Source organism: Sphaerodactylus townsendi, linkage group LG01 (assembly GCF_021028975.2).
Source record: "Sphaerodactylus townsendi isolate TG3544 linkage group LG01, MPM_Stown_v2.3, whole genome shotgun sequence".
Taxonomy (NCBI): domain Eukaryota; kingdom Metazoa; phylum Chordata; class Lepidosauria; order Squamata; family Sphaerodactylidae; genus Sphaerodactylus; species Sphaerodactylus townsendi.
In genome coordinates, this window is record NC_059425.1 from 108,899,062 (window position 1) to 108,926,168 (window position 27,107).

General features: G+C 39.7%; 1 protein-coding gene across 9 annotated transcripts in view; it reads right to left on the reverse strand.

Annotated features, from left to right (window-relative positions):
• The window catches only part of EYA4 (EYA transcriptional coactivator and phosphatase 4), a 161,971-nt gene that overhangs the window by 73,157 nt on the left and 61,707 nt on the right, over nucleotides 1-27,107 (reverse strand). For 6 of the 9 annotated variants that reach the window (XM_048490387.1, XM_048490378.1, XM_048490342.1 and 3 more), the window contains exon 3: nucleotides 14,802-14,851. The exons of the other annotated variants lie outside the window; for them this stretch is intronic. In XM_048490387.1, coding sequence (XP_048346344.1) covers nucleotides 14,802-14,851 — 50 coding nt within the window. The remainder of the gene's footprint in view (nucleotides 1-14,801; nucleotides 14,852-27,107) is intronic. 9 annotated transcript variants of the gene reach the window in all.

The window sequence follows — 27,107 nt, forward strand, 5'->3', positions numbered from 1 at the left end:
CTTGTCCGCTTGATTCTCCACCAAATCTGTTACCCAGCTTAACAGTGTACAAACTTATTTTTTATAGAGAAATGGGGAATTACTCGGCTTGGCAATGCAAGAGGTAGGCTGGGAGGGGATCTTTTTAGACTATGTATACCAAAAACGGCTTGAAACGTAACCGTAGAGAATTCACAAAAGAGACCAAATTGTAGTTTAAATATGTTTTGGTTGCACACAATCACACAGTGAGACATTAAGGCACATATACACAGTTCCTAAGTATATAGATAGGGAGGAAAAGATAGGTTGGATGATAGAATGGGAGTTGGGGAAGCAGGGGAATTATATGTTACCAAAGATCTGCAGAGAAGTTCCAGAAGAAGGCAAGGATCTCTATGCCAGCATAGGGACCCAAGCGAAGAACAATATATTGTGTCTCACACCAACTTGACCAAGGGAGGTTCAGGTTAGAAATGAGCAATGAGCTTAAGGTGAGCAGGACTTTTATAGGGTGGATCGCTAGTTTGGCGGGAAAAGAGACCCTTTGCATTAGGTTTCGTTTCTTGTCTCTGTGCTGGGTTGCAGGGCTGAGCTAATTAGCAGCTCTATCTATTGTTCTAAACCCCGGGAGTTGGTAGCCAATTGGTCCTAGATTATATAAGTGATACCTTGAATGGTTTATGCGGAGGTGCTTCCTCAAGTCTCTGCCTTAAGTATTCAAATTTGGCTGAGGTTTGAGTGAATCAGGAAGGGATCTTGTTGTTAGGGAGATCGTATCTGAGAGGTGGGGGAAATGCAGGGAAGAGGCAATTGTTTGGAGAAATGTTTTCTCAAGAGCACAATATCAGGGGCTTCCAAAAAAACTAGCTTAGCGAGGTGTGGTGTTCAGGAGTTCTACAGATTCCATTATGTTAACGGAGTATTCTGGCAGGGTGGGATAATCAAAGATTCATGTCCTTGTTATGAGGCGTCCAGACTGTATTACTGGAGTAACTCATAGATCTCTGCAAACAGATTGTTTTGCCTTAGGCTTGCTTTCAGCTTGGACACTGTGCTATCCACCCATACAAACATGGAAAAACTGGCCTTTTGTAGCACACAGTATGACAAATAATATGAAATCCAATATTTCATAAGGCAGGGTGTACAGGGCAGGGTTACACTTGTGAGGTAGGTTAGGCTGGGAGTGCATGATCCCAATGCAGTGAGCATGATCCCATTCAGTGAGCTTCCAGTGAATGTAGTGGTGATTCAAATGTACCTCTCCCAGATTCTAGCCTCACCACAATACCAAAAAGGCTTTCATGTAGTGGACACTTTTGAATGGTATTGAGCAGGCAGGTATGCCAGTTGTTACTGCCTAGCCCCCCAATGAATCCCCCCTCAAAGGCCAACAGCCTTGGAAAGAGTCCTGCCCCCTCTCCTAGACTTTTGCCGAAAGAAACCAAGGCCCTTACTGCACACACCTTTAAAAACTTTTCATGCAGGAAATTTCCTCCATGGAGTTTAGCATCCCTCCCTTACATTCCAAAAACATTATTTCCAGCCTGGAAACATTTTATCTGAAAACCCTTACAATAATACTTTTGTGTGAAATGTCTTCAAAACATTTCCCCTTGCTGTGCAGGCATATTTAAAACATTTTACCTATCCTGTTCTGTGCCTCTGTGCTGTTGCCAAACTTATGCCCCTGAGCTCACTCCTTTCCCCCTCATCTCTTAATGTTTGACATTTCTGTGTTTTGCAAAAAAAATTGGTGAAATCTTCGAAGGATTGATCATACACAGCAACAGAGAATCCATGCATTAAGTCTTCAAAGAATGGTTTCTACAAATAGCCCCCCCAAAAAGAAGGAAAAAAACTCTCATGGTGGCCAACATGAGACATTTTGAGGGGGTAAATGCAAACAAATGGTGGGATGGGGGATTGAAAAAATTCTGCAAACATTTTAGGTAACTTGTGTGGAAAGAGCCCAAGTTCTGAATGCTGGCAACACTGGTGTGGTTGCCTAGAAACTTCCATGATGATTACTGAAAGCATGGTGCTGCTTCTATTATATTGGGAGGTGTAACCTTCATTTGTTTATTTAGATTTCATTTTTTTCTGCAATTCTGAAGCTTTTCTCAGGTTTGTGAAACAATATGTCTTATCTCTCCATGGCCCAAATCTCTAGATTTAAGTATCCACAGATGGGGACATGTTTAAAATTAGATACAGTGATGATGGCATACACTTTTGTGTACCTGGACCAGCTTAATCTTAGTTTTTCCAGGAGATAATGGAATTCTTAAAGCAATAACTCAAACTAATTCCAATTCTTTTTCCACACATTTTTCCAGACAATGTATAACCTCTGACTCATAATCTAGTTTTAAAACTTGAAGTAAGCATGACAATAGAAAAAAGTCAGAAAGGGAGGGAGGACATTTAAAGGGGAAAATCAGTGGGTGCAGGACAGGCTAGGTGGTCTTCTGTCCCACTGATTCTCATTTACAAACGCCTCCTTGACCCCATTATTCATGATGCCCCAAGCAAACAAGAGGTTTGGTAACACCCATTTGCCAAGATAATGTTTATTTCTGCCTCATGGTAATATAAAGCTATTACCTGTGGAACACCTATACTATCAGCACCTGAAACTAGTATATAAAGGGATAAAGCTTTCCTCCCTTTAGAAAAGCCTTCATGTGAGCCAGTTCGAATTGGGCCCCTTTACAAGCTACTAAAAATAAGTTTTCTCCCCTTTCTGAGTTTACATTTGGGGTAATCAAAAGGTTAGCCTTCAAGCTATGAAAAGGAATTATAGCTTGAATACCTTAGAATACTCTGTGTGTAATTCAGAGTGGACGAGCTACATTCACACTACTCAAAAGGGAATTTTTGTGTGCCTTTAAAAAGTAAGGGGGGCAACTATATCACCCGCATAGTCCTCTGAAGGGGAAAAAACAGGTGGTGGGTGAGGAACTTCCCACTGTGCTCCTATATATCTTGGGCTCAACTGAGCTGCCCCCTTACTCCCAGGCACAGTTCTGCCCTGTTCGATACCGCTTCTCCCATACAGCAAGGGAGAAAATGGTGCCAATGACAACATGTGCACAAGGCAAAAACATGAATATTCAAAATGAGGTTTACTTCAGCAGCAAGAAAAATAATTTTCAATATAATGATTTTTGAAAATATATTGGTGTTTGTTCAGTGTCATTATGCATCAGAAGACACGCTGCTTGTTTTAGGAAAAACATGCTTTATGTACTTAAACACTTTGACAAAACAGAAAATATGGGTATGCATTAAGAACTAAAAGGAGATTTTTTTTAAAAAAAACCCCCCACTGAATATGTAAAATGGGATGATTTATTTTTCTTATATTCAGAAAGTTACAATCCTCAACAGTATGACATACAAACCTACTAAATAACAGCAAGCTTCCAGGCAAAAGAATAAGCAACCCCAGCATTCAACTGTCAGTAAGAATAAAACTCAAAATTCTTACTTTTGGCTTCCTGCCTTTTTTTATTGTTCTGAGAATGTAAAAGCATTCAGCTGAAAAACATGTCTACAGAGATTCGTAGACTTCTGTGTGCATTTTCCTAACATAAGTCTACCAATATACCTTAATCATGACCTGCAACAACCTCATAATTCCGGTTCTGGGCCTCTTCTGAACAGTAGACAAGAAACCCCTAAGGACCAAGTTGAGACCACCATACTCATTTTCACTTATAACCAAATCCAGATTTGAACTTTGAAAGCCTAAGGTGGAGAGCTGATTGTAGAAAGGCAAATCCATTTTATGCTTAAAAGTGTGGGTAAAGTTACTTTACTTTGGGAATTGCCCTTATGTTTGGTCACTTTTAAAGAAATTTGACAATAATACTGACTTAGAACATTCTGAAATATAACAGATTGTAAAACATTATTCACTACAGCAAGCAGAATTTCAGGAGCACACTTGGATGTATGGAAGCCTTCTGGGTTCTTTATATGAAATACTGTAATACAGAGAAATTATGAGACTCATAAAGAATCTTATCTATTAGAGAAAGAATATGTGAGTCAAAGAACCAAGCAAGGTTTTTTTTTAGAGAAACAAATCTTGCAGAATGACCAGGCTGTTCAGACAGCCCATCTGCAGTGCAACCACATAAAAGGCCCATGGGCAAATACAAATGCATTAGCAGAAGTGCTTGAGGAATCTGCCAAGGAGCCAGATGCTGGTGATTGCAGAATTTCTTCCATAGCTGTCATCTGGATCCTCCAACTGCCATCCAAAATGTGGACAATGAAAAATGGTCATCTAATAATACAGGATGCATCAAGTACTGCTTTAATCTGAATAATCATCTGGGCCCTTAACATGATTTTTAAAAACAATGTTGTGAACAATAGTCAAGGCAAAGATGATGAATTTCTGAAATCTTTTTTTAGGCTGTCAAATAATTAAAGTAGGATTTTCATTTGTTTCCAGACCCCCCACTTCTGCTTTTCATGGCCACCTCCCATCTAGTTGCTGATTTCTAAGGTCTCTTGACATAGACCCCTCCCTTTTTGCCACTCTCCTTTCAGGCCCATTCTGCACGGGCCAATAAACAGGAGTGTAGGATGGTAAAAAACCCGGGGGGGGGGGGGAACTCTGCACAAATCCTGCAACTGAAAACGAGATTGCACCATGTAATTTTCCACAAACGGTTTTTTTTTTAGAATCACGCTATTAGCAAGTATTTTTTTAAAATCCCTGGTTGCAGCTGTGCTCCTGAGTGAGCAGCCAGGCAGGAGGCACTTTATTCACCTCCATTTTCCTTTTAAAAATTATTTCGCGGCTTGCATCTGTATAGCTACACAGGTGCAGATGGTCGAATCATGAGACATCAGAATGGCTGTGGGGGTTCATCTGTACATGCCTGCATAGCTAAGCTGTGGGGGGAAGTAAAATTTTAAAAAGAGACACGTCTCCGTGCAAAGATGCGACAGCAACCCGTATTGTTTCTGTGGGCTCCAATCGCTGGCTGCACGGATACATGTGAATGTGAAAACAGGGAAATGGGTTACTTTATCCCACTTATATGCTGTGCGGAGACAGCCTCAGTTCTACTCAGTTATTTCCAGGAATATACCCTTCCAGAAAGTTCGTTAGTCTTTAAGTTGCTACGGTATTAGACTCTTGTTCTTTTCTACTGCTGCTGACAATTTATCAGGGCTATTGTGATCAATCAGTCAGAATTACAGATGACAAAGGGAAGAAATTCTACTGTCTGGTAGAGGAAAATGATTTTACAAGTTTTCTGATGATATATCCTGTGTAGACTGCTGCTCTGATATCATTCTGCACCCTGACTGACAGGGAGAGTATAGGAAAATTCATGAAGTGATCTCACAAAAGTTGTGAGCTGTCACATTCATGACAGGATACGATCTCAAAACAAGGTCATATGATCTAAAAGCATTCCTAGGCTATGGGCTTGATAAATCAGCGTTCCCCATGGGCTTCATGGTACCCACTAGTACTTCCCTCTGGCACCCACTGAACTTTTCAGAAACTAGTGTGGGGGGGGCATTGTAAGGTAGGACTTTTTACTGACTTCCTTCTTTCAAATGAAAGGATTTCCATATGTACCAACAGCGGCTGAAGTCACTAGAAGATTAGGACTGTATGCACCTGTGCTTTCCTTCATCAATTTCTTTCCGTTCCCCCTTCAGACTTTCCTTCATTTTTTATTCCTCAAGCTCTTTCTATTACCATCCAAGGACGTCCCTTTGCTTCTTTTTACTCCCCTTTTCTTCTTTGAGAAACAAGCCTTTCATCTCAAGGACTGCAGTCATGAGCTTCTTTTGCAAAGCAGAGTGGGAATCTTGCTTAGACTGTAAGGCTTTAGTCTCACAGTCCTGAGAGCTGTTGCATGAAGAAAAACGCCGTCCCCAGGGAGCCGTTCGCACAGGGGGCGCAGCTGCTTCACAGCTGTGCCGCCCTCGCTCCGCCCAGCAGCCGTTTTCCAACCTCGCTTGCCCAGCGAGGTTTTTGGAAAACAGCGGCTTGGAGCCGCTGCCGTGTGAACGGCAGCGGTTCCACGGCGCCTTCCCTCCCCCCATGTCCAGGGAAGGCGCCGACCCAACCCCTTCCACCGCCACCCAACCCCTTCCACCGACCCAACCCCTACGCCGACCCAACCCCTTCCACCGCCGTGCGGAAACAGCCTAAGCTTGATGTACTCCCAGTGGCAGGGTCAATTCCAGATTCTCATAGGCCAGACTATAACCAGATCCCCTTTCTCACTCCAAGGGAAGAAAGACAAAGTACAATTTAAGTAAATAATCAAATATTTCAAAAGAACCCTGACAGGGAGGTTAGATAAAGTTATATGTGGGCAGAATCACAATGAGCCCAGATTAAGACTGAGTGATGATTTTTTAAAAAATTCCTGGTCTTTACTAGCACAGGCCAAAGGTACCAGATCCCAGAGTAAAATGACAGCTTCTGGGAGTAGCAGAAATATTCTGCAACTGGAATGATATCCAAGACAGGAATGACACCCCCTTCGTTTAGAAGTCTTTCTGGCCTGAAATGACAACCCCCAAAGTGCGGTGACTGCCCCTGGGAGTAGCAAAAGTCTTCAGGAACTGTAATGACAAGTCTCAAGATTGGAATTATGATCCCTGGGAATAGGTGAAGTGTTTAGGGCAGTGATGGCGAACCTTTTTGAGACCGAGTGCCCAAATTGCAACTCAAAACCCACTTATTTATCACAAAGTGCCAACACGGCAATGTAACCCGAATACTGAGGTTTTAGTTTAGAAAAAACGATTGGCTCTGAGGCATGTGTTACTCGGGAGTAAGCTTGGTGGTAGTTGGTGGCTTTGCTTTGAAACAACCGTGCAACTCTTCCAATGGGTGAATCACGACCCTAGGAGGGTTTACTCAGATGCAAGCCCCATTGCCAGCAACCGAGCTTACTCCCAGGTAATGGATTGCACTTTAGTTCTTCACATGAAAATCAGTGGGGTTTAACAGCGCTTAACAGGATTACCTACACTGCTTCCCCAAAACTAGGTCTTAGGTTTAATGCTAATATTTGAGCCCAGCGACCCAGGCCAACCTAGATGTGTGTGTGGGGGGGGGGGGACTCTATTTGCGTGTGCCTACAGAGAGGGCTCTGAGTGCCACCTCTTGCACCCGTGCCATAGGTTCGCCACCACTGGTTTGGGGCCTGGAATGTCTAGTCCCAGAATGAAAGCCCCTGGGAGTAGCAGAAGTGTTCCGAGACTGGAATGCTCTTGTAATCACAGACCTTAGAGTGGAATGAAATACATTACACTGATTTTAATCACATTCCACTCTGGGACCTATTGTCCCAGTCCCAAAACATTTCTATTACCCCCAGAGGCCGTAATTCCACTCTGGCAGCTGACATTCCAGGCCCAGAGTATTCATGCTACTTTTAGGGAATACAGTTCCAGCCTGTGGGGCAACATTCCTGTCCCAGAGCAGTATACCTGAGTCCAGAGTCCTTCATCCAAAATCCATGCTGCATTTTCATTGCAACCTTTTTTGTACTGTAATGTATTTCAATGGAGGCAAATCAGTTGATATTCTTTGCTACTGTTATATCTAATGGGCCTTCAAACATTTCCAATTGTTCCTAACAGGCAATCCTGACTTTTGCTTTAGTACATCACACAGAAATTACAGTAAATCCTTCAAAGCAAGCAAGAGCAAATACAGTGGCAGAATGAATACTTCAGACTCACTCTTTCACTAGCAAGAAGCTGCTGCTGTGAGTGGACCCTCAGGCAATCCTCATTGGTCAGCTAGTGGATCACCTAAACCTTCCTGTGAGGCCACCTACGCCCAGTGGCTGGATCACAATTTCCAACCGAAGTACCAATAATACTAATCTTGAAATATAAGTGACCAGGCTCTGAGTAAGGCAGATTAATCAGTTCAGCATGGTTGCCATTTAGTTCTTTTGCAAAGCAAGGAGGGATGTACTGCATCTGGCTTGACTTTCTATGTAGCCTTTTGGGTTTGGTTCCACCTCCTATGTCAATCATTTTGCATCACCATCCTCTTTCAAAATTTCAAAGGTGCCTGCAGGCTCAAAGTTTGTGGACTCCTGCTTCACAATACAACCATACCTAGAATAGGTCATAGGCATTTAGATTTGGATAACTCCTTAGAAATACTACCTTGTTTTGTTCTTGGCTAAATTCTATCAGAATTTAACCTTACCAGACAACAGCCCACACTGAACAATGTTTTCATGTTTCCACACTGCACCATGGATACCTGAAATATTGTTCTTGGACAAAATTTGGCTTGGGGAAAAGCCAGGAGCAACAACTGAGGCATGATTTTCTTTACACAAGAACAAGATCAAGTTTATTTGGAACAAACGTACTGAGCTGATTGTAATGGGCAACACACGTGAGATTAAAAGTTTTTAAAAGTACATGTAAAGGACCTCTTCTTGGCAAGCTTGAATAACTTTGGTTCATAAATTACACAGTTACCAATTTACACAGCATCCTGTACTGTAGTTCAATTTTTTAAACTATATTTAATTCCCAAGAACATATAAAGCAATTTAATGAAAAATCCTTTCCCCTATACTGGTCCTTATCTTGCTGCTTTGTAAAACTAACTCACTGAAAAACCTCTTCACTTCAACTTTCAAATTTCAATTGGTAGTTCTCAACACACTGTGCTTCCTTTTCCCTTCTGTTGGTTCTGGGAGCCCTGCTGTCTTGGGTGCCTGAGTTGCTGGGTGGATTTTACTCTATTGTTACACTTTCTCAGCTCAAAACCATGTCCAAGAATCAGTTCAATGCATTTACAGAGCCATGTGATCTCTGATGAAAAGTAGAAACAGAAGAGAGTATCCTTGTTATATTGATGGAACCTCACTCCAAGGCCCATTCTGCATGGGCCAAAAACAGCAGTGTGAGGATGGTAAAAACACCATTTTGGGGGGAGAACTTTGCACAGCCACCACTGCTGAAATAGAGCTGCAACGTCCTATTTTCCCCAAACAGGCGTATTTGAGAATCACTAAACTATTGATTCTTTTCAAAAACGCCATTCTGCAGCCGCTGCCAAGTGAACAGCCAGGCAGGAGGCACTTCTGCTCCAGTCACGCTTCAAAAAAAAAATTATTCCCAGCTCACTTCTGCATAGCCATGCAGGCGCACAGGGTCATCTTGGGGTATTGCTGTGGGGGTTCATGAGTGCATTCCTACGTGGTTAAGCAGAAATGGGTGACCAACAAAAAAAAACACACCACGCCTCCGTGCAAAGGCCTGCTGCCCAGCTGATTCACATGCTGTCCACAGGACGCCAGCCCACATGAACGCCCTGAAGCAGCAGCTATTTCGTTTACACCAACTGCACTCCGCTTTTATTGAACTCGCCTCAAAGACAGTCTGAGATCATAATCCCTCGCTTTCAGATTAACACCCAAGTTAATATGGGTAAATTTAGCAAGCATATGCCAGCAAACAAACACAGAAAAGGGCTGTGGTTTTAACAAATCTGTACTTAATACAAGTTGTGAATGCAACTGTGGCCAAGAAATCACATTTCTTTGCTGCCATTACAACTACAAAATACGTCTGAAAATCAACCACAGCATATGATCAGTTTTGTCAATCCTGAGTTGTCTTCTCCTGGTACTCTTGCTATTACTCATGCTCTTTTGTCATTCTAAGTTACCTAGTATGCCAGAGATCTTAACCAGATTATATTCAGCAAAACAGGATGCCTAGGAGAAATTTTTCTACTGGTTGATTCACATCCAATGTCAGACCTATGAATCCACTCAATTACAGGCCTTGGATTTCTTGAATCAGAAGCCTTTATTGAATTGGATGACAAGTGCCTGGCTTTGCAAAAGCCAGTTCTAATCCAACATTCAAAACCCCCACAGTATAACCCCTCTGAATCCAACCCCCCACCCAACCCCTTCCCACGTAATGCGAAAGTGGGAAAAGTGTGGTAAAGCGAAAGTAATCTCCAAGGCTGAACAGGAGATAGCAAGCCATCTGGTCCAGACCAGAGGCGCCTCTGTTCTCTAAATACCAAGCAGACAGGAGGGAAACGAAAATAGCATAGAACACAGAGGCCCCTTACAGGTAACCAGGCCCCAGTATTGAACACACACAGTCAAGCTAACATTCATGTCCCTGAGATCAAAAGAGATTTCTGAAAATTGACCTTATGTTATAAGGCAGTATTCTGAGGTACATCAGAAAACCTTTTGGATCCACTGATTTCTAAGAACAAACATAATCAGCGTGCCCTACCTATGATGGATTGGGATCCCATAAAATGAAGCCTCACCGTTTTGTTACTAGTCCATAAAAACAGGGTAATATTTATCTGCTTGCAAATCATTATCCCTCTTAGACAAATTTAGAATGGTGCTGGTATTTGAATGTATCCCTGACCCTCTGGGAAGAAGAAATAAAAACTGTTTTAGACAAACATGACTACCTGCAATTTATTTATGCTGCCAGAACACCTGACTTTAGTCAATAAAAAGAGGGATTTGTCAACTGGAGGAAAAAATACCTGAAAAAAGACTGCCCTTATGTGTTTTCCCCCAAATGCACTACTACCCAACATGGCTTCCATTGACTCTTTACCTTGGCCAATTCCCCACTGGCAATAAATCGCGTGGTACTCACGCGAAATAACCAGGTTTCAGGAATACCTCCCCACTGCTTGAGCGACGAAGAGGGATTCTTCTCGTTTCTGTTGCTTGTTCCCCCCCATTATCCCACATCCTGGTAGAACCTGCTTGAAAGTACAACTTTTCCTCTTAGCATGCTTTCTATCCAGTTTCGAGGGGAGGTCTAATCTCTCTTTAAAATTTCCACTGTGGAGCAAATGCCAACAACCAATCAGCAACTGGCGGGCACTGAGCAATGCGCGCGCAACCTCATCTGGATTTCAATTTTGTCTTTGGTCTTGGCGAGCACATGTGCGAGGAGACATGAACCAGTCAACCGTTGCCATAGGAGATCGAGAAACCACTTAAATGGTTAATCATTCACCCTTTAAAATTTTTTTAAAACTTTTAAAAACTAATTGCTAACGAAAACGCAAGAACACGAGAACACGAGAAAACGTGTTGCCTCGTGAGAACATGAAAACATGTGAACACGAGAAAACAATAACCAACCAGAAAGTGGGGGTAGACGTGTTACCATTCTAACATCATCACGTCATGACATGATCATGTTTTTTGCGGGGGGAAAAGGTCCTGCCCCAACACGCCAGCCAATCAGGAGAGACACACAAAGGAGATTGCTTGGTAGTGAGAATTGCTGCATTTCTGCAACCTGAGATAGGCCTACATGTCTTCGCTGAATACATGCTGCGGTGGGGAGGTTGAAACCCTGATGAAAAGGTGCAGTTTATTTCGAAACCTGGTTGTATCTAGTTTTGATTTCTCAGTGGGGATTCGAACCTTGTGTGCCAACTGCAGTTAATCTCCAGTTCTGAACACTGACTGCCACATTCCCAGTCTTCTTTTTACCTCCTAAGGTACCTGTGTGTCCTGTTTGATGTTATGGAGACATTTAATTAGATGCTTTTTTTGTATTTTCAGTAGGTTGTTTTCATGTTTTGCTTTTTATTCCCAGAGGGCCAAATGTGCAGCCCAATACATGCATCATTTTAAATCTGCAGATTTATTCACCATGTAACATAGAATGCATACAGGCCCTTAAACTCATAGCCTGAGACAATCCCCCCCCCCCATACCCTTTAAAAACATCCAAACTGATGAAGAATTGTGGTGAACTTGAACTCTTGCACATTGTTTTGTATCTTTTGTTTGGTTCTAATACATGGCTTTCTTCTGAATTAGTAACTACAGAGCTGAACTAACAGGACATGCACAACTTAAAATATTGGTACTGAACATTTTTACTTATTTAATATATTTATATGCCACACCCTCTAAAAAAAATTCCACAGGCTTGAAACTTGGTAGGGTTTGCAAGCATAAGACTTCTCTCCTCTGCAACTTATGGCAAAAATGTGACTGTATCATACAATATTTCTAAAGAAGGGCAATGAACAGGACAATTGAAAAATGCAATCTGGTTTTAGACCCCACTCCCCTTAAAGACAAACTAAAAGTGTTAACTGTGAATTCCCAGGACAATGTATTGTTGCAGATATTAGCTGGCTAGTTGATAGCTAACAAAAAGCAGCTTAAGTAGAACTGCCTACACTTGTCTTAATGAACTGACAATAAGAGTTCTGTAATGTACCTTTAATCTGAAATGATAGCTACCCTAGGTGTCATACTACAATACTGTCACCATTTATCAAGCTCTTGTTTAAAATAATTACTTCCAAAGTAGATTTCTTCCTTTTTAAAAATGTAGTAAAACAGAATAAATTACCTGACCCTACAGAAAGATCATCACTACCATTTCTCATTTTTTATTCCCCTCATGTTATCTGTGTTCTCTCGGTCAAATGCACAGAAAGTTACCCCTACAATCAATCCTTCACGATATATTTTCCTAGGCTAGTAAATTCTGTATGTATACACATCTTGAATGTTTCCTTCTGAAAGAGTAAGCCAAGACAGACAAAGAATTTGCTGATACACTCATGTCACTCCAAAGAATTCTCCTGATGAAGTTCCCACACCCAACTTAATTACTTCCCTACTATAAAAACATATTCCATCTGCATTTATTCTAATACTTTCAACTCCAAAACCAACACACAATAAAGCAAGCTAAATAAATGAAAGATTTTGGCCCCAGCTCATAGGCCAGAAGCTATTCTGAAAGAGAATGCGCCACCAGCATCCCTTTTATTTTTTTGCTGACATTTCATTTAATGTACAATGTTTTCACAAGAGTTGTTTTAAGAAGAATTACCTTGCCTTGGACTTTGTACTTTCCTATAGCTGTGCTCTCTAGTATCACTGCAGCCAAAGGTCAATCAGTAATTTAAAAAAAAAATCCACAGTCACAATAGACTCACATTGTCACTATTTAAAACTATGCTCTAAAAGATATACATATGATTTCAATCTTTGAAATAAAAACTATGGAAAAATAAAAAAAACCTTTCATGGATTCCCTTTGATAGGCATTTTATATTTAATAAATGAAAATGCTATTCCTTCACTAGGTATTTTTTTAGCTATACAGCTGTTTTAAAAGTCATCTGAGTATTCTATATTGTAAAATTATTTATATATAGTTGATGTCAGGGAAATGCAATAAGGTCAGTGGGGACTTGGACAACTTGCATTATCATTACTTACCAAAATGTGCAGGTGAGGTGTACTCAAGCAACAGTTAAAACTGTTTAACGTCCAATTTATGGGTGAGAATTATCTGATAATATTAATAAAAATATTTAAATTCTCTCATGAGTTAGCAGTGCAAAGTGATGGAACCAGTTTTGACAGCATATTATAACATTATGTGTTTTGGTGGCTGAAATTTATTTTAAGATTTTCAGGACTGCACAAAACACATTTCAGGAGAGCATATATAATACAGGCTACAAAACACCTTTTGAGTACTTCTATCCAAATTGCAGAGAGGGTAGACACCTAAGGTCATTCTTGTCATATGTTTCAAAGTCAGAATTTGCTGAAACTTCCTTTTTGTATACATTTGATATATGTATGCTTGAGTTGGTCCCTGTAAATTGGTCTTTTGAAAGAACAAAACTGATTTTGTTTGAAATACTTTGAGCATTGCAGCGTTGCAGCATTGCAGTGAAGTTGTTAGAGAGCTGGATTCAAATCCTCACTAACAGAGGAATCCAAACAGATCTGCTCAGAATTCTACTCAAGTTTATACAATGCTTACTCCCAGGAACGTGTTCTTGGGTTTGTATTGTAAACCACCAAGATTACTTGGTGACGCTGAGCCTAGAAATTACTGCTATTTAATGAAAGCAGGAAGAAAAGGTGTAATCCAGTAATACAGAATAGCAAAGGAACATTTTGCTATTAATAACAAGAGCAAATTTCTGCATGCTCTCAGCAGTAAAAAGACCTTGTCAAAAACTGGCTTAGTAATATTTAGCACAATATACATTTGGAAGATATTTTTATCAAATAACAGGACAATATAGTAAGATTATTCTGTTGACTGATACAGGGCCCGTTGGACCTTATATACAACATTAAAACAATGAGTGATACTGAAACATACAATATTAAGCTATAAAAGGATAAGTAGAGGAAGGATCTTGATACTGGGCATTTTGGTTAATGATAACTTAATATAGGATATTTTAAAACTAGCAATATTTGGACCTATTTGCAAATAGAAGCAATATTTGAAGCAGCTAAGAAACCAATATCGTTCCTATTACAGATTTTACACAAAACAGATGTAAACTCAGAATGGCTTACTTATACTGAATGGCTTACTTATAATCATTCTTATTTTATATCTCAGAACACAGACAAAATGCCATAAAATAAATAAATACAAAATTGAAAAATGCCACATTTTCCTATGAGCAGGTTTTTTGCCTACATAGACAGAAATGGAGACACTAAAATGAGTAATGCATAAAAAACAGGTATCAAAGCACTTTAACATACTTGATTTGTTTACATGCTTTTTCTGATGACTTTGCCTATTAGTTTCTGTCTTTTAATTCAGATCAGTAATTTATAAGTTGTATCTTCTCTAGAATAAAATGTATTTCAAATAAAAAATTTTCAGCTTGTGAAAATAAACAAAATAATGCTATTTTAATTATGATTTTGGCAAAAAGTCACAACATTATATTCAGTCTTCTTATTGACACACACGTTCAGTTACTTTACCTGGAACTCTGTAGTTCTGAAACATCTGTATCTGTGCACGTTTTCTTCACCTGCAACAGGAAAGTGACTGCTAGTTACTTTCACATAAATAAAAAAAAAAACAAACAGAAAAGTTTCCTCACCCACAGTTCATGCACTTACATCACATGAAGTGGATATATCCCTGCTCACCATGGCCTCTATAAAATACTTCTCACATTTTACAGTGAAGATATGCAATGCTAAACAGTGTGCTTCATTATTATCCCACGAACAGCTGCCAACTTAACTTCCCTTGACTCCATTAGTATGTAAAATGTTCAGCTAAAATAGTTTGGGAGTCGTCTGACTTGGAACAAAGAAACCAAAGAACCTGATTCCCCACTTAGAAACGAAAAAGCCAAGCTGTTCTCAGTTCGGTAAAGAAATGTTTTCCCAACTGATACTGCTTCTGTTTCCTGCTGAAGCTCACAAAAATAAATACCAGATTTTGTGGCAAAAGAGCAGTGGTAGCTAAATAATTCATCCATCAATTTTCATCTTCTGAATCTGGCATGCTTAATATATTTTGCAAATTCAAATATTTTCAATTCATTGTCCATGCACATCTATTACATATTATAAGTTTTGTATTTATCTGTTTATTAACAGTACATATAGCATTTAATGAATTTACATGAATTACCCAAACTGAAAACTTCAATTTTCGATGGTTTTGGAATATTACTATGCACACACACGCACATCCTACACAAAACAAATATATATTGTTCCTAGAAAGTATTTAATTAATATTGGACCAACTGAGTCCGTGCTTTAAACTATAAAACTGTTTTCATTTATATAAAAATTTCTTAAGCTCAAAACACTGGAAACAGCCTGGGGGTTTGCAAGAATCGTCTAGAGCAGTAGTTCTCAAATCGTGCTCCGGGGTGCACTTGGTGCTCCACAAAGCATCTCCAAGTGCTCTGCAAAGAGATTGGAATAAATGTAACAAGGCACCAACACTGTGAATTTGTGCAGCCATGAACTTTGTATAGGCAAGCATTGGGCAGATATTATTTAGCTCTTGCAGTGTGCTGTGAAGCAGTGTAGATAGCAAGTATTATAGACTAAAGAGTATGTCATGCGTCAGCTCAGTCAGTTTTGGATGCCTGAATCTTATGTTCTTTCCCATACTTGGCGAAAAAACCCCTTTCCTATATTCTGTCTCTTATTTTGTCAATGCCCAAATGAATTGCCATCATTGTCTCATGGGCTAGCTGTAGTATCTACAGCCTGTGCTTTCTAAGAATTACTAGCTGCTTTCTTTTCTCCCAGAGTACAGTACAATTTCTTTTCCTTCCTAGACACTTGGTACAGTCTCTGCTTTATAACTGTAAAGGTGCATAGATTTTGCATAGTCTCTGCTTTATAACTGTAAAGGTGCATAGTCACTTCATCTGGACAGCTCTCTGTTTTCCACAACACTTCTTTCAAAGCCATCCTGCTTCCATTCTGCTAGAAACTTTTGAATGGATTCCTTGTACCAGCTCCTCTGTATTATTTCAACGGGCTCAGCTCAGGCTCTACTAATAGTGGCTGCCCTTTTGAAGGCTCAGGCCTACTTCTGGTGGTGCTGAAATTTCAAATTAATATGTAAATTTTTCAAAGTGGTTGGCATCCCATGGGCCAACTGCACTGATGTTTGCACGGACGGCACAAAGGCCATGACTGGAAAGATATCCAGTGTTATCTCAAGAAAAAAACAAAAAATCAAGGAGTGCAGCTGTAGCCACTGGGCCCTCCACTGCCATGCCCTTGCTGTGGAAAAAATGCTGCCTTCTTTAAAAGAAGGCTTGGATGAAAGTGTGAAAATAATTAATTTTATCAAATCACAACCTAAGAATACAAGGCTATTCAAAAAGTTGTGTGATGACATGGGGAGTCCTCATACATCTTTACTTCTTCATAAAGAAGTAAAGTGGATTTCTTGTGGCAAAACTTTGACTTGGCTCTTCAAATTGAAAGCTGAAGTCAGAACCTTCATGAGTAATGACAACTTTGCTTTGGGAGACAGATTGTGTGATGAGTGTTAGCTTATGAAATTGGCGTATTATAGCAGATTTTTTTAAGTTAATGACTTACCTTATATACTCGCATATAAGTCTACTTATACGTGAGTAAGGGTCCCACTTAATTCTTGTGTGGTGTTCCCCCTCTCCCGTCTTCGCTCTCTCCTGCCTTCTTCTCTGCCTTCCCCCTTTCAGCCGCTTTCTCTGGCTCTGCTTCGCTCTCCTCTGCCTTCTTCTCTGCCTCCCCCCTTTCAGCCACTTTCTCAGCCTCCTTCTCTGCTTCGCTCTCCTCTCCCTTCTCCTCTGCCTTCCCCCTGTCAGCCACTTTCTCAGGCTCCTTCTCTGCTTCACTCTCCTCTGCCTTCTTCTCTGCCTTCCCCCTTTCAGCCTCCTTCTCTGCTTTGCTTTCCTCTGCCTTCTTTTCTGCCTTCCCCCTTTCAGCCACTTTCTCTGCCTTCTTCTCAGCAGCGGCTGGCCCCTGGCTCTCGACAGGTGACCGCCAGTCGACCTAGGTGAGCTGGACAAGCTGTGGCATGGAGAGGTCTGTGGCAGAGACCTTGGGATTGGTGAGATGGGGGGGTCAGTGGCAGAGACCCCGAAATAGCGCCCGTTTATATTTTTATTTTTGAAATTTACCAGTAGCTGCTGCATTTCCCACCCTAGACTTATATTCGAGTCAATAAGTTTTCCCAGTTTTTTGTGGTAAAATTAGGTGCCTCAACTTATATTCGAGTTGACTTATACACAAGTATATGCGGTAAGTATTTCACTTAAGGAAAGGCAGTAATTATTTTAATGCCAGTGACAAAGTACAAGCGTTTAAAAACAAAATCAACTTTGGGATGAAACCAATGAAACATGGAAATCCACACAGCTTCCCAAATGGTAAAAGAATTCAAAGAACTAGATTCCAATATTCCTGGAAATATCTTAAATGAGATTCACATTCACCAGCTAAGTTTGCTTGATGGTTTTGACTGTTATTTTCCAGAAGAATTCCACGAAAAAATGAAAGAAAATTTTTGGATTATAAGCCCATACTTTCTACTGGAAAAGCCAGACTGTCTGACACCACAGCAGTATGAGTGCTTGTCTAATTTGATATCAGATTCACTATTAGGATGTTGGTGTCAGCAAAAGGATGAATTTAAAGTTTTTAAGATAAAGTGAAAACCATCTCTCTGCCCTTTGCAACAACTTACTTATGTGAATCAGGATTCTCTACCTGTGTGGTTACTAAAACAAAACACAGGTTATGACTTAATGCAGAGCCAGATATTCAGTTGCAGCTGTTCCAAATTCAACCAGATATAGCCACATCGTGCAAATCAAAACAGTCCCATCTCTCTCATTAGAATCTACATTCTTGGGCTATGCTTTATTGTTCTTTTTCAATGTCAAGTGACATTTTTTGGTTTTGTAACTGTAAAATTGGTTTTAAATACCATATCAATCTGGGTAACATACTGTGGATTTACAATACCTGGTCTGAATTTATCTTCAAATATGTTGCCTTACTTCATGTTTTTGTTGTTTGTTTTCATTTATGTAGTTCCTTATATCTCTGAAACTAGTGGAGAAAATAACAGTTTGAATGAAATAAAATTTGATGCTTAACATGGCCAAATGCTTAAAAATACCTTCCATAAATATTCTTGTTTCAGTTATGTAGGTGCCAGATTAAAATATTGTTGCCCTTATGTCAAATACACATATGTGCAAAATTGATGTTTCGAAAAAATGATATTTAAAATTCCAGTTTTAAATTACTTTCAATAGGAAAAATTAATTTAGATTAACATTTAAGCTATTTAGAATTCAAAAAATAATTTGTGCTTTTGCTATAATACATATGATAAAAAATAAAAGAACTTGAACAAGCTTGAAACTCACAGTTACAGTTAGCTAAAAATGCATATACATGCCTTTGACATGAGAGCAATGACAGTGCTCCGTGATAAATTTCTCTCCTGAAAAATGCTCTGTGACGCAAAAAGTTTAAGAACCACTGCTCTAGGGGGTCTGTGACACCTTCCAAAGACGGAAGGCAAGCCTTTCTTCTCCCATTATAATGAGAAAATAGAACCATCTGAGTTTCTTCAGAATGGGGGCTGTGACCTTCTCAGGAGAATGGCAGGGAATTGGATGCCCCTCGTTTTGAGTTCATTGAGGTACCACCACTTGTGGTCGTCACCTACTTCCACATTACCTCAGAGTATTAGCTCCCCCCAAATAAGTGGGTCCTACATTAAATTGAGTCTGAACTCTCCCCAGAAGCTAAAATGACTAAACTGAGGCAATCATAATTCAGCCGCACAACAGTCACTGAAAAAGATAATAATGCTTAGAAAAGTTGAAGGCAGCAAGAAAAGAGGAAGACGCGATACGAGATAAATTAACTCAGTCAAGGAAGCCATGAACCTCAGTTCGAAAGACCTGAGTGCGGCTGTTAACAATAGAATGCTTGGGAGGTCACTGGGTTGCCATAAGCTGGAAGTAAGCTGACAGCACTAAATGCATACAAACACAACTGGCCAAGTGAAGTTAAGCCAGACTGTTCTGAATTGCATTTATTTGTGTACATATGACAGGCTACAATTCTTTATTTCAAGTTCAAATGTCTATTTGATCACAAAACCTATTAAAAAGGTAAAAAATGTAGAAGATAATGCAATGAGATATACGCCCTGAATATTAGGGCAGTGGAATGAAATCTATATATCTATATATCTCTATCTCTATCTATCTTATATATATATATAATTGCCAAAAGTCCATACCTGAGCCAGGTGTGGGTTCTTTCCCATGGCGCACAAGCAGCCATGAAGCTGGAAGCCGCCGGTTAACCGTCACCCTTTAGAGTCAAGCCTGTGGCAGCGTGTCTGTGGCCTGAGGGGTTGGTATGCCCTTAGAATGTTCGCTCAGATGGCCAGAGATGAGCATTGAAAACAGTAAATAGGTAATACTGTTAGGTAATATGAGTGGGAGTGAAATACATACACACTTTGCCATGTGAGACGTCAGGTGGGGTTCCCCCCTCACACGCAGGTAACTTTCACTCTCTGTGCCTCACCCACTGCTACCACACAACACACACTCTCATACACATCCAGCTCATCCTCACACATTTCACTCTGCCCTCCCTCACATCGAACCACCACTTACCCACTTCCTCACCCATATTCGCCACAGCTCTTTATTACTAAAAGTGAGCTGGAGTTTGCATTTTTCTCCTAAGAAAATCCGCCCTGACAGGGCATCCCCTGACAGCGGTGGGGGCGAACCAACACTACTGGCTCTGCTTCTTTTGAACATGGCCCTTTAAGAACCCAGGGAGCTGGCCTCAATCTGAGCGCCTCTGCTGCCTGACTGGGATAGCCTCCTTGCCCCAGTTCTGCCTTACCCAAGCCAGGACTGTGCGTGTCAACGAGCCACATGGACAGCAAGATTCGCACTCTGGACAGTTCCGTTGTGGAATGGAAAGGGTTACCTTATACTAAAAAAAGGACACCACCATATAACAATGTGAATTGAAAAGGGAAAGAGGGATTCCATTTGACCACCCCAAAAGGCTATGTGGATCATTGGACCTGCATGGACATCTGTGTGGGTTGCAGACTGTGATGAGAAGGACAATTGCCACAGCAACGCGTGGCCGGGCCCCGCTAGTCTGATATAAAAATTCTAGGCAATAAACACTGCACACTTCAAGAATCCAAACTCAACTCTTGCACTGACTTAGAAGAGGACAAGAAAAAATGTAAGGCCGTTTCCGCACGGGCGGAATATGGCGGTCTGGGGACGGCAAAAATGCCGTCCCCAGGCCGCCATTCGTACAGGGGGTGCAGCTGCTTTGCAGCCACGCCGCCCTCGCGTGTCAGCCTCTCCTCGCCAGCGGAAATGGCGTTTCCAGAGCGCGCCAGTTTAAGCGCACTTTTCTGGAAACGCCGGCTGGAAGCCGCTGCCGTACGAACGGCAGCAGCTTTCTAGCGCTTTCCCCCCCCCCCCACTCCCTCCCTTCACTTACCTGCTCTCCGGCCCTCTGGTGCGTCGCCGGGGCCTGGGGACACGCCCCCTGCTCTGCGACACGGAAGCAGGAGCACAGGGCAGGGGAGGCGTGTCCCCAGGCCCCAGCGATGCGCCGGAGGGCCGGAGAGCAGGTAAGTCGACTGGGCGACGGCGCCCGGTGTCGTCGAGTCGGTGTTTCTGACGTGCGGAAAGGGCCTAAGAGTCAATTCTCCTCCTTGAAGACTGGGACATTTATAATGCAAATTGGCATGAATATTTAGAATAACATTACGATCTGTAGGCTCAAAGACTGACTTAAGTTGCACTTTAATGCTTAATTAAGGGAATTACAAAACAATTTTTTATGCAACATCTGAAGTGAGGCCTTGCAAACACAAGGTTTTTATACAGAATGGATTTATTGCAATGGTTGTTTGACTTTAGTCTGGTAGTACTGAAAAAGAGTATGTAAGGAGAGCTCATTATTTTGTAAGTATTGTATAGATAGACATCCCCTCTTGCGCCTCTCTGCTGCATAGTTACAGACGGTCACAGGGACAGCAGCATAGCTGTGGAGGTCCATGCCTACCAGGCTTTGTAGATACGCAGCGGAGGGAGGTGAGTGAAAAAAAGTACCTCTATGCGAAGGTGCACACCCCTGGCCAAAGTGCTTGGTGACCATAGGAGGCTCAGAGCTATGATGGTTTCATTTATCCCGCCTACAACCCGCTTTACATTTGCTGTGTGGAAAGGGCTGTAGAAAAACTGACTAGAATGAATTTGCTCCCTTATGCTAGAATTTGCAGGTGTCCAATGAATAGAATACAGGCAAAGAGGTAATGAGATTTCATGTAACACAAAGTAAACTTTTGGAATTCACTGTCAGAAAATGTTGTGATGACCACCATCTTAAAGGACTTGAAAAAGGGACCCTAAAAACAGAGAGAGAGAGTAAATCCATCAACTGTTATTAGCCATAATGTTCAAATAACACTTCCATGTTCAGAGACACTGTACCTCAATACCAGTTACTTGGTAGAGGAATAGGAGAAAGAACCGTTATACTCCTTCTTATGGGCTTTTGAAAGGAACTGATCAGCCACTATGAGAAAAAGGATGCTAGATTAGATGGGTCCCTGAAAAATGTCCACACAGAGCAGACCAGCCACACAGAAAACAAATCAGCACCACTATGTTTTCATTGGCAGCTGGCCATATGGCCATAGCAATCCTCAGGATTGGGCTGTAAGTTATCACAAACAAGTATTAATGCATACAGTAAAGCTATGACGTAATAATTATTTTATGGTACACTTTTGATCAGCATGTAGCGTAAAAGTTGCACCAAAGGAACAATGGCCATCAAAAGTAAAATGATAAGTACATACATGGACATTTTAAATTTTTGTAAGTTTCATAGGTTTGCGATTACTATATAGAACTTACATACAAAATAATCTTAACGGCAGTAAACGATGTACATTTAAGGTAATCGTGAATGCAAATCAGAAGTCATAAATTTTATCTGGCTAGATCAGGAATCCAGGGTATTAATCTGGTGTGCATCAGAATGTAAATTCCACGGTTGACGGTGCTTATCTGCATTATTTTTCACTAAACTATTTAGTGGTATGGTGGTTAAGAGCAGGTGCACTCTAATCTGGAGAACCAGGTTTGATTCCCTGCTCTGCCACTTGAGGTGTGGAGGTTATCTGGGGAACCAGATTAGCTTGTGCACTCCAACACATGCCAGCTGGAGGACCTTGGGCTAGTCACAGTTCTTCGGAGCTCTATCAATACCCCCCCCCCACTACCTCACCGGGTGTTTGTTGTGGAGGGAATCTCCTTGCAGGAGAGAAAGGGGGGATATAAATCCAAACTCCTCCTCCTCCTCCTCTTCTTCTTCTTCTTCATCATCATCAACAGGATATCTATCTGAATGTGTATATCACCATCCAGGCTCAACGCGTCACACACAATTAACTTTCTAACATCTAAATAGTGCTGGCTCATGACCTATGTGAATAACTATCTTCCACACGCCAAATATGATTTGGATTTTTTGAACATATTACTTTAAAAGTCCTCCTCAGCTTCTCTTACACACACACCCCAATTCCTTCCTGGAATATAAGAATATTGTGGTCATAAATTTAACTAACTTCATCAGTTACAATTCAAAAAGATTCCTTTTTGAATCTTATTGCAGAGTTTACCTATTATAAATCTGTATAATAATGAAAATATCTCAAAATGAGCTACAAATCCTTTTCAATTGTTTTTGGAAAACAACATATCTGTATTTAAGAAAAGTGTACTTGACTTACAGAGCAACCCTATCCAGTGCCATATTCTTCTAAGCCCACTGACTGCTTAGGACTGTACCGTGGCTCACAGCATTCAAGTTAAGTGCTATAAGTCAACCCCTATTTTCCCAAAGTAAACATCTTGGTTTCACTGCAATGACATCCTTTCAAATACTTCTCAGCAGTGTACTACGTGAATATGGATATACAATTATGCACTTACAGTGTGTTGATTTTCTCTTTCTATTCTAACTTTCTGTTTCCCAACAAATAGAGCAAACAGCCGTTGACAAACTTCTCTTCAAGAGTCAGAAGCATTCTTAATTAATAGCTATTTCTAAAATGACAATTTTTAAAATTTAAAATATGACCTATGTGTATCTGCAAATATATGTATTTACATGTTTACTAAAATAATTAACAAATATGAGACATCTCCAAAATACCAGAAGTTTGATTTCACCATTTTTAATTCCTTGTAACTAATAATCAAAGTAGTTTCTTTACAAGGTTTGGAAGTTTGCTTTGCTAAATAAATGCTGACATATAATAGCTGACTAGTTGGGAGAAAAAAATATAACTACTGTTTTCTAAAGTGCACATAGTTGGCTATTCAAACTATTTGCTTATAATTAATACATTTTTGTGTGTGGTTTATGAGAACTTCCATTCAGAACACAATAATAGAAGAAAGATGTCAACATTCATATATTAGCTTGATTTATCAAGCAATGTTAATATATTAGATTCACTAATAAAGGTTTTTAGATCAGTACTTTCAGAGTGAGCTTTAACACATGCTGCAATTATTATTCAAGGAAAAATAAATAGAAAATACAGGAAATGCATACAGATATCATTTAGGTAACTGTGTGGTATATCTGTACCATCTTTTATTACACACGGTTAGACAAATAATTCCAGGTATCATTCAATAATATGTTCAACTTGTTTACAATTTGCATTTTTTAAACATCTGTCTTGCATTTTCTACACATTTACTAATTTGCCCAACATTAAATCTGAGATTTCTTCCTAGACAATCCTTTATGATTAATATTACAGAGGTCATTCTACCACTTCACAGATACCATATTGTGTAACAATTACTTTAGTACATGCCTTTCAGGAAATTTTAAATTGCTTTGGTTAATGTAAAATGTTAAGAATTTAAAATTATTAAAAAGTACAAATGAACTAAAGTGCCTTTCAGAAAGTATTAAGCAACATAAGAAAAAGAATCATGTAATCAGATACTGATGCTTGCTGTTCACTAGACCATACACACCAAACTGAGAAGCACATTGGCTGTAATAATTCATCACACTGTTCTGCAAAACAGACTCCCTAACAATGCAACTGTCTGCAGCTGTAAATCAGTTTTCAAAAATGGACAGTAGAAGCATTTTATTTTGCCTCTCTGAAATTTTACTTCCTTTTCTAAGGTAATAAAATACTACTATTAAAGCAATGCCTCTCCCAAGTTCTCTTGAATGAAAGAGACATTTAAGAAGCAGTAGTAGTTAATGCCAAATCACATCATGGATCTTGAATGCAGTGTGGCAGTTTAACTCTTCCTGTTTAGGTCCATTGCTCTTTCCACAATGAGAAAACATACATGCACAGCAGGAGAACACAAGCTTAACCAGTACTGTTTACAATCAGACACATTATTTGCATCATTACAAACTATAACACAATGTCATGAATGATTTCTAATACTTTAAACAAATGTTCCACAATTTGGCTCTGTAATGTCAGATGACACTTCCTGAGAATTAAACAGTTCTAAATATAAATTTGTATTGATGTATCATTATTTTCTTGTGCAAAGCACTAACTAATCTTATTACATTTGAGCATTCAAAAGCCGTTTATGCACACAATTTTAAGAAGAAATTGTTCTTCTGCCAAAATGTCCACTCGGTTTAATTAAACAGTGCCTCTTCCTGAACTTCAATTCAGACAATTAGCATTCATCGTTAGTTATCAAATTTTTCGACCTATTTGCTACTTCTTATTGTCTGTGAAACTTCTTTTCACAATTACACTTAATAAAAGAATATATGAAATTAAAGCAATTAATAACAGAAAGGCTATAAAATATCAAACTATATCAAACTTCACACAACATGTAAATCCAAAATGGCAAATGATGGCTCCATTAAAAATCAATCTACATTAAATAATAACTTGGCAGACGTGGCTAGATATTGGATCTAAACATGCCAATCATTACACTACATTGAAATAAATCACAAGCTTACCTCATTTCTCCTAAAGAAATTAAAAAGGAGCCCCTATGTTTGTAGTTTCTCTTTTCAAGAAAAGAAAACTCTCTATAAATCTATTCAAGTTCAGCAGTCCCCAATACTGGATGTGTGTAGCTAATTCCAGCCTCAACGAATTCTGCAGTCAGCACTATTGTCTCAAATTCAGGTAGAACTAAAAACACTTTGTTCTTCCTTGAACAGTCACCTGGCACTCAGTGGGCTTACTTAACTAAGGAGGGATCTGGATAGTAAACAGGCTTGGCTCAGACCAATGGCTTTCTACACCCTTCTGTTTATAGTAAGATGACTTGCATTCAGAGGTCACCTCATCAGCTTCTGTCTTTCAGTGAATATCTTATGTAGTGCATTTATTCCAAAGCTCTTTTAATGAATCCAGCTCCCTAGTCCCTACTTGCCTGCTGTTACTGTGACACATCTGCTTCTTATTATATGAAAACCTCTTAAATGCGTATGATAATGCATGTGTAAAAGCTATATTAATATGTTTTATTACAGATAAAACATAAAAAGTAGATTTGTAATTGCAACACTTTAACAAAAGCAGTAAAAACAATAACGAAAAATAATAATTAAAAGACACTGTGTCAAGTTTTCTATTTATTCAAGGAGACTTTATTCCGCAAGTTTTTTCCCCGAAAACAGCTACACAATATATAAAGACTATATTTGAAATACTTTAATCAGTAAGGCATGATAATCTATGTGGAGGGGGGGAGGAAGTCTCCAGCTCCATTATCAAAAGAAACAAATAAAGTTGGAAATTAATCCAGTATAAATAGAAAATAAGATATTTTTCCTGGAAAAAATCAACTTGACAGAAACAAAGTGTCAACATGATATTCCTTATTTATTCCATCAATATTCTGAATCAAATTCTAACTTATTTTTTATTTAAAATATTCGTATGCCCACCTTTTTCCCAGACATTACAGGACTAAAGACAATAACTCAAAAATTACTTTATCAGTGTTTAGTATGCTTAGTCACATAGTAAATTATTACTATTATGCAAGCGATAATCCATTTCGCATAAATAATATGCTATAACACCCCAAAACAATAACAAAACAGCTCAAACTTGTATTATAATAGTATACTGTACATTTTTTATATTTAGAATTCCCCTCATGTTGCCCCATACAAGAACAAAACACTTTATGCTCACCAAAAAAAAGGGGGGGGGGTTCTGAAGTTCAATGTAGTTCTACAATAGATACTTGAAACTGAAGATGGCACTCTCTCCCAACATGAACACCATCTATCTTGCCGCTTTTGAGTGAAAGTTACACCTGCAGAACATTGCCAGCACAATGTGCTGCTGCAACATTTAAATGACAGCAGCTTGACACTGTTAAAGCTCATAAAACATGATTGATGCACTGGATTAAAAAGCTATGTCAGTAGATTAGGTTATGTGTCCCATCCTTTGACAGCTCCAACACTTTATTATTAGAAAAGATTGCCAGGACCAGAAGAGTCTTTAATAAATAGAACTATCTATATTGTTTTTAATAGATATAGATGTGCTGTCAGACGCCAAACCAGCATGATTATAATGTATGAAGATGTTCTATTTTAAATAGGGCTACCAACTTCCAGGGCGCCTGGCATTCTCTTAGAATTACAATCTCTAGTCTACAGAGATCAGTTTCTCTAGAGGAAATG